We start from the raw sequence: 8,410 nt of genomic DNA, 5'->3' as shown, positions 1-8,410 counted from the left end.
GAGGAGAGGAGAGGAGAGGAGAGGAGAGGAGAGGAGAGGAGAGGAGAGGAGAGGAGAGGAGAGGAGAGGAGAGGAGAGGAGAGGAGAGGAGAGGAGAGGAGAGTACAGGCTTTCTCCCAGATGAAACTAGCGTCTTCGCTGCCTACCAGCCCACCCCACCTTGGCTCCTCTCTACCGTCAGAGTGTTATAAGTTCAGCCTTTAAACTAATTTGTAGTATAGTCTAAATATTTTGTTTCCTTTCTCAGAAATGTCTATCTACAATTTCTAATAGAATAGAAACACAACAGAATTTAGTCTCTGTTATTATTGGTAGACTCTGAAAGTCTGAGAAACAGGTATTTCTGATTAACAGAGAACTAGTTAGAATATTTTTCTAGAAATTCTTCAAAAACAGAAAAGAAGATGGAGCAATAGAGGAGTGGGTTTCCAGGAGGCTTCTCAGCTCCCATCTTAGTCCACACCCCAGCTTCCCTCTTGAACAACTGGCCAGTCAGAGTTCCTAACCCAGAGGATCTATAAAGCCCTTCCTCTGCAATCCCAAACACACACATCCCTTTCTCAGTGGTTGCCTCTTCCCATGTGATCACACAGAGCCTCAGAACCACATAGACACACAGAACCTGACACACATACAGGTCTAGGCATGTACTGAGAGCCTTCTCTACCTGAGCACCCTTGTGTCTGTGCCAAGTCCTCGTCTCTGCTCTGCCATGTCTGCAAACCTTACCTGCAGCGAGGAAGGCAGCCTGTGTCAGCCCCTGGACCCAGACCAGGAGCAGCCAGCCATGCATGCTTCTAACCAGATGCCTACAGGAAAGTGGATGTGGCCTCTCCTCTGACTGAAACTGGCCCACTGCAGGTGTAAGGTGAAACCGAGCCTGCGACAAGAGGGTCTCGGAAAAACTGACTTAGGTAAGAGCAGTGTCAAGTGCATAATGTTCTTAACAAGTACACAAGCCACATACGGTGAGCCACAAGAAAGGCCATGAAGGAAACACACTGTAAAAACAAATAAAACATGTGGTTAGAGATTTACAGGTCTTGCGCAACTTGTATATTGACTACTTGGGTAGCCAATCTGTTGTTTTTAAGTTATCTTGATGCACTTTTAGAAACACCAACTTTTATCTAAAGCATTCAAGGGCACACAGGATTCTGAAGAACTATTTCTGATGAGTCAGTCCCCTCCCCTCCCCTCCCCTGCCCTGCTGCTTCAAGCTCCTGCCACAGTAACAACTATAACCTGGCATTGTGAGCTAAAATAAGCCCCCTCTCCTTTAAGTTGCTTTTTGTCAAGACAGTGGCAACAGAAACAAAACTAGAACATCATCTTTTCTTTCTCTGCCCATCCCCTTTCTCCCTCCATCCTTTCCTTCATTTAAAATGTCCTGGGTGCCTACAGAGCATTGGGTTCTGAAGATACGAGGGTGAGCAAGAACTGCTCAGCACTCAGAGTTGACAAAGCTTTCTCTGTAGAGCCACTGGAGAGAGGAGATGGAGGGGACACTGTCAGCTGTCGCCTGAGCTCTTAGCAGAGCTATAATGGCCATGCCCTATAGTGTACAGCCTGAAAATTAGTCTTTCCAGGGGAAATCCAAAGCCTCGTGTCCTGCCCATTTCACCAGTGCATAAGTGATTCTCAACATCCAGGCCTCTGTCCCTCTCTTGTGTGCGCAGGGTCCCTCTATCTCACATCAGCTTCCCTGGATTCTGCTCATTCACAAATCTACACCATGACTTGTGCACCTTAGGCCCCTCCTCCAGACCTGTCAACAGTGTTTGACTTACCAGCTTCTCCCCAGCCTTTAAGGCATACATAAAAATACATTCCTACCACTTTTGTTGTTGTTGTTTTGTTTTTGAGACAAAGTTTCTCTGTGAAGCCTTGACTGACCTGGAACTCACTCTGTAGACCAGGCTAGCCTGAAACTCAGAGATCTTGCCTGCCTCTGCCTCCCAAATGATGGGATTAAAGGTGTGCGTCTTCACCAAAGCCAGCCTCTCCACTACTTTTTAACATCCAAACGCCTTTCAGCTAAAGAAACAGTAAGTCTTGATATGTATTCAGGGTAAGATGCTAGGGCTAGACAAGATGAGCGTTGCCAAACTTGGTTACCCAGGCAGACGAACCACAGGTGCAGGGCTGGTCGGAAGAACACAACCCAGAAAAAGGCTATGAAATTAACAGTCTGCTTTTGTATCATGATGCAGGTAGAAACAAAAGAAAGTAGATTTGTCCCATTTGAGGAATGAAAAAAAAAAAGTAAAAGTTGGTTTTAAAAAGGAAAGGTGAAAGACTTCTTTTTGCCCAGAGAGATGGTTCAGTAGTTAAGGGTGGGCATTACCAAGCATGACAGCTTGAGCTGGACCACTGGGACCCACATAGTGGAAGAAGACTCCCACGTTTGTCCTCTGACCTCCGTACTCAGCCGTGGCATGTGTGTGTTCTCACACCTATTCCCACTCACCCACACATATGCACATACATGCACAAATATATGTGTACACATGTTTTAAAGATTTTTCTGCTGTGACTGAAGGGATGGCCCAGCAGTTAAGAGCACATGCTACTCTTCCATGAAATCAGAAGCTGGTTTCTAGCACATGTATCAGGTGGCTCACAATTGCATGTAAATTTCAACTCTAAGGGATCAAATCCCCTCTTCTGGCCTCTGTGGGTACCCACACACAGGTGACAGGTACACAGTTACACACATATACAGAAATAAATCTTTTTTTTTTTAAGAACTTTTTCTGAAGGGGAACATGGTGCATAGCCATCAGTTCTGGTCTTCAGAGACAGTCAGGGGTAATAATGAATAGATCGTGGAGCCAAATATTCAGGGACAAAATCATCCTTCTTTGGCATGATTTTAAAAATCAAGGAAGCAGGTCTGGTCTGGTCTGGTCTGGTCTGGTCTGGTCTGCTCTGGGGACAGCGAATGGCTCCTAAAGCAAAATATGACCCATTGAGGCCAGTCAGAGCCTGACTCCAATTTCAACTAGAAAGTTCTAAAATGAGCCCAGTGCTCCCTTTGTCCCTCCTGACTACTGGACCAGAGGACTAAGTAGTTCTACAAAGGGGAAAGAAGTACCTGTCTAGATATAAAACAATACCCAGACATCTGTTCATAGCCCAGCCTCTCCCTGAGCGAGCTTTACACCCCAGCCAATTCCTTTAGGACCAGACCTGAGAACCTGAGTCTGCAGATGCAATGTCTCCGAGGGAAAGGGAGGCAAGAGTGGCCACACCATCCACAAGGCTGATGACTTGTACAAGAAACAATGAAAGGTTCACTCAGAGGTCTCTTTGGGCTTCAGCTCTCAGCACCTACCCCACCCCAGCTTAGAAACAGTGGCAGCAGCCCCAGACCTCTTCTAGCTGTCTTGTCTTTCAAGTCTCTGCCTCTAACCAAAGAGAAACAACCCTGAGGACATAGGGACCAGGGATTCTATTCTTGCCAGGTGCTAGGACTTCCTGGCAGCCCCCCTGTATTATGGCAGAGGACAGCAAAAGGTTCTACTTACTTTGCCTTCAGCAGGATGGGGAGACAGAAGAGATGAGACCAAGTTACTGTCAACCCTAGGAAGAACATGCCTTCTGCCCCCATATCCATTACAAAGCCTTCGTCCATCCATATTCAAATCTCCTGATGGAGATGTCTGCCCAATGGAGTACACCCAAGCTACCTCAGAAAATCAGAGACTCAACCCAAAAGGAATGTTTAGGTGCTGAGGTTTATGAGTAAGTCTGTGAGCCCTGAAGCCTATCACTGACTCTGGCTCACCATGAGTAGAACTGAAGATTGCTGACTTCGTTGGTCAAATTCCCTCAAGGAGCGATGACTGGATTCCCACCACTCCCATAAGCTGCCAAATTCAGTATACTCAGAGTTTTTTTGTCTTCCCAGCTGTGTAAACAGGACAGAAAGCCCTAGAATTGGCGGGCATGCAGAGTCAGAAGAAAAGTCGGTGGGACCAAGCTGCTGACCCTGTCTCCTCAGCTTCAGCCTCCTCTCGCCTCTCCCAGCAGATCTGCTTCTCACCGATACCCCTTTCCTTTTTCTTCGTGAAACTGCATGACACTGTCGCATAATTAGAAAACTATTCTATGCACTTGCTCAACCAGGTAGACTTTATCAGATGGCTACAAATGGATTTTGCAATGGAGGGCAAGAATTGGCATCAACTCCAAATACAGCGTGTGCAAGTGGGAATGAACAGCCAGGGAACCAGAGGCCACACCGCCTGGAAAGCACAAGGAGGCAGCCTCAGGTTAAGTGGCCTTCTTCCTAAACTGGTCTAACAGGATTCTTGCATTCTTGCAGGTAACAGTAGAGGAGAACCAGATAAACCTGTGAAGTGATGAAGGAGACAGGTCAGAGAAGCAGTGTGGTCCAGACACAAAGGGAAGGAGGAGCTTAGGCACGTGAGTGTTTAGTGTCCTTGGCTAACACTGGGTTTTACAGGAGAGTATAGAAATTGGTTTAGATTCATTAATCTGCCTAAATTTGGTAAGGCAAATAATCTTTGTCACTGAGTTCCTACAAAATCACTCTTACTGTGTGAGAGCCAAAGTTATGTGTTAGGTTTTAAGTAAACTACTGTGTCTAAGAGATCCATAAAACAAAAATGCTGCGAACCTGTAAGCTCCTTGCCCAAGCGCAGATACTTCCTGAGATGCTGGAGGCTGAGGTCCATACAAGATAACTAGCCACATATTTTCACTTCTCTAAACAAGTTTGGTTGACTTAACTGCACCGGATGTGCATGATCACAAATAGGAGGGCGGTACTTAGGCAGGAAGTACGTCAGGATGTATGCTAGCCTCCGGTTGGACAAAGGTAAGAAGTACCTGGCCTTTTGGGTTTGCTATTACAGGTACCCAAATAACTTAATTCAGTGTTGTTTCTCTGGGATTCCTGGGTATGGACCTGGACAATTTCGGTCTCCCTAACCAGTATTAAGTAGAGCTTGCTTCAACTGGATGATTGTGGATTCCATCATTCTCCTTGAGATTTTTCAGGTTTGACGACCCTATCTGCCCTTTTACCCCTAGAAGCTATTTCCTATTTTTTTTTTTTTTTTTTTTTTTTTTTTTTTTGGTTTTTCGAGACAGGGTTTCTCTGTGTAGCCCTGGCTGTCCTGGAACTCACTCTGTAGACCAGGCTGGCCTCGAACTCAGAAATCCGCCTGCCTCTGCCTCCCAAGTGCTGGGATTAAAGGCGTGCGCCACCAACGCCCGGCTTTCCTATTCTTTATAGTCATCCAAGACACCTAGTTCTGGGATTGAGGCACAAACAGACATGCCTTTCCAACAACCCTACATCACCAAGGGCTCCCTTCACCACAGTGAGGAGAATGGCAAACCTGGATGATTTCCCAGGGGGTCTAAGACCTTAAAAAACCAAGTTTTTTCTCTGTTACTTAAAGCATACAGATATAAACACAGAGAAGATTTTCCTAATTAGTTCAGTGAAATGAACTGAAAATTAAATGATTACGATTATAAGCAATAAAAGAAAACTAAATCTCAGTCTTCCAAATAGTGAGGAAAAAATTCTTTAAAAATACACCTTTACACAGACCCAGGAACATATTAAACAAAATATACAATGAAAAGGCAGAGTTCATCCCAGGATGTTGAGAAATATCTAAAACTAGGAAATCCATTAATATATTAAATATTACATTTACATCTTAAAGCACATGGTCATTCATTCTATTATGATAAAAACAAAACAAAAAAATTAGTAAGCATGACTGACTTTTTAAAAAGTTCAATAAGAGAAATGAATGGATTCTTTTTTCCTTTACATAACTACATACACTCAATTAGCTGCAAAGCTAGCATATTTTTTGATGGCAAAACACTATAGGTATTTCCACTAAAATGAGGAATGAAATACCAGGAGTACCAGGCAATCCAATTAAGACCAGCATTTGGAGGTATAAGTTGAAACAAGGAAACAGAACTATTTCTAGTTATAGCTGATTGTGTGTGTGTAAAAGAAATACCATTAACAATAACACTTTTGTAAGCTGGAAGTATATAAAATTAGCAGAAGTCAACACATGGCTTCTCTTTATGCAGCCATGAACTAGTTAACAGCTATTCTGAAAGGAAACTCCTATTCACATGGAATAGCAAGGTGGGGGGAGCCAGAAAATCTACAAAAACCGTGTAAGGAAAACTTCGTTCCAGTAAAGTTTCTATCCATATATATAGGCGTGTCCTGTCCTTATCTTACTTTACCATTGTATGTTTTGTTTAAAATGTCTCCGAGTCTATGCAAAGATGTGCACAAAAGTGTGAAGATCAGAGGACACCGTGAGAAGGTTATGCCACTCTTTCTACCATATGGGTCCTGGGGATCAAACTTGGCTCATAAGGATTGTTGACAGATGCTTTACTCATGGAGCTGTCTCACCACCCCAAAATATAATTCAAATATATTTTTGAAAACACACCCAGGCCAGGCGGTGGCGGCGCATGCCTTTAATCCCAGCACTCGGGAGGCAGAGACAGGCGGATTTCTGAGTTCGAGGCCAGCCTGGTCTACAGAGTGAGTTCCAGGATAGCCAGGGCTACACAGAGAAACCCTGTCTCGAAAAACCAAAAAAAAAAAAAAAAAAAAAAAGAAAAAGAAAAAAAGAAAACACACCCAGGTGAATTTCTTTAAAAACCTGTAACCGCAAAATGTATTCACAAAATTTGCAGGAAAATGAGTAGACTTAGAATGTCTACTATTAAGTGAGGTCTCATAATCTCACGTCTCCTCTATATTCAGACACTAGCCAGTAGTGTACTCTCAGAGAAGAGAACCGGAAAGGCTATACGTTAGGAGATGAGAGTACCTAACAGCTCGGGGGTGTGAGCTATGAGACAGAACATAAAGCAAACTGTTCTAATTCTGACTGTGTCATAGAGTTTTCATTTTGGGTGGCAGATAAGCACACAAAAACATACTCAGTAGTGAAAGTTTAAAATCCAGTATAAAGCTGTACAGCTTCCATCCAAATGGCTATTCTAGATATATAGAAGTTCATTAAAATGTACAGACTTTGGGTCTGGTTAATTTTAGTGTGTGATTTTCTTTTATTTGCCAAGTTCTTTTTGATAATAAAGCTTATTTTACAAAATCATGGAAAAAGATCCCTCTCTCTCCTGCCCTACTCCCCTCCCCACCCCCTCTACCACCCCATTCCCTCCTTCCGTTGACCTCTGATCTCTGTTTTGATTCCCCTTCTGAGAAAGATTCAGCCATCCTCCCTTGGACCCTTCTTGTTCTTTGGCTGCTTTGGGTCTGTTGATTATAGCATGGTTATACTGTACATTATGGCTAATATCCACTTATAAGTAAGTACATATCATGCATATCATGCATGTCCTTATGGGTTTTGGTTATCTCACTCAAGATTTTCTAGTTCTATTCATTTGCCTGTGAAATTCATGTTGCCCTTGTTTTTAATGGCTGGGTAGTATTCCATTGTGTAGATATACCATATTTTCTGTACCCATTCTTTGGTTGAGAGACATCTAGATTGTTTCCAGTTTCTGACTATTATGAGTGAAGCTGCTATGAATATAGTTGAGCAAGTGTCCTTGTGGGATGGTGGAGCACCGTTTGGGTATATGCCCAGAAGTGGTATAGCTAGGTCTTGAGGTAGAACTATTTCAATCTTCTGAGAAACTGCCCATCGATTTCCAGAGTAGACATTGGTGGGTAGGGAGAGAGACAATCTTTAGGATGTGTGAGAGACCTGGGATGGGAAGAGGCCCCAGAGCATCTATGGGGTCTAGCCCAGACTCCTAGCAGTGGGGATATGGATCCTGAAGTGGCCACTCCCTGTAGTCAGGCAGGACTCCCAGTGAAGGGATAAGGACACCAACCCACCCACAAAACCTTTGACCTAAAATGTGTCCTGCCTATAAGATGTGCAAGGGCATAGACAGAGCAGAGACGGAGGGAATGGCCAATCAATGACTGCCCCAAATTGAGACCCATCCCTTGGGCGAGAACCAATCCCTAACGCTATTAATGATAGTACTCTGTTATGCTTACAGACAGAAACCTAGTATGACTGTCCTCTGAGAGGCTCCACCCAGCAGCCAACGGAAAGAGATGCAGAGAGTCCTACAGAAATGTTGGGAGAACGATTGAGGGATCTGAAGAAAACACGGACTCCACAGGAAGACCAACAGGGTCAAGTAATCTGGACCCTTGGGCGCTCCCAGAGACTGAATCACCAACCAAAGAGTGACCATGGGCTGGACCTAGGCCTCCTGCACATCTGTAGCAGGTGAGGACCTTGGTCTTTGTGCCGGTCTCCTAACAACTGGAAAAGGGACTGTCCCCTAGTCTTTTGCCTGCCTGCCTGTGAATTCTTTGCCCCTCAATAGACTG

General features: G+C 44.2%; 1 protein-coding gene across 1 annotated transcript in view; it reads right to left on the bottom strand.

Annotated features, from left to right (window-relative positions):
- The window catches only part of Tigit (T cell immunoreceptor with Ig and ITIM domains), a 16,729-nt gene extending 15,848 nt beyond the window's left edge, over window positions 1-881 (bottom strand). Inside the window, exon 1 of the mRNA XM_028752433.1 lies at window positions 730-881. Coding sequence (XP_028608266.1) covers window positions 730-793 — 64 coding nt within the window. The 5' untranslated portion in view covers window positions 794-881. The remainder of the gene's footprint in view (window positions 1-729) is intronic.
- Window positions 882-8,410: the final 7,529 nt, after the last annotated feature.

Source organism: Grammomys surdaster, unplaced genomic scaffold (genome assembly GCF_004785775.1).
Source record: "Grammomys surdaster isolate TR1022 unplaced genomic scaffold, NIH_TR_1.0 125901, whole genome shotgun sequence".
In the NCBI taxonomy this organism is placed as follows: Eukaryota; Metazoa; Chordata; class Mammalia; order Rodentia; family Muridae; genus Grammomys; species Grammomys surdaster.
The sequence above is the reverse complement of the archived record's forward strand: the minus strand, read 5'-3'. Positions and strand labels throughout refer to the sequence as shown.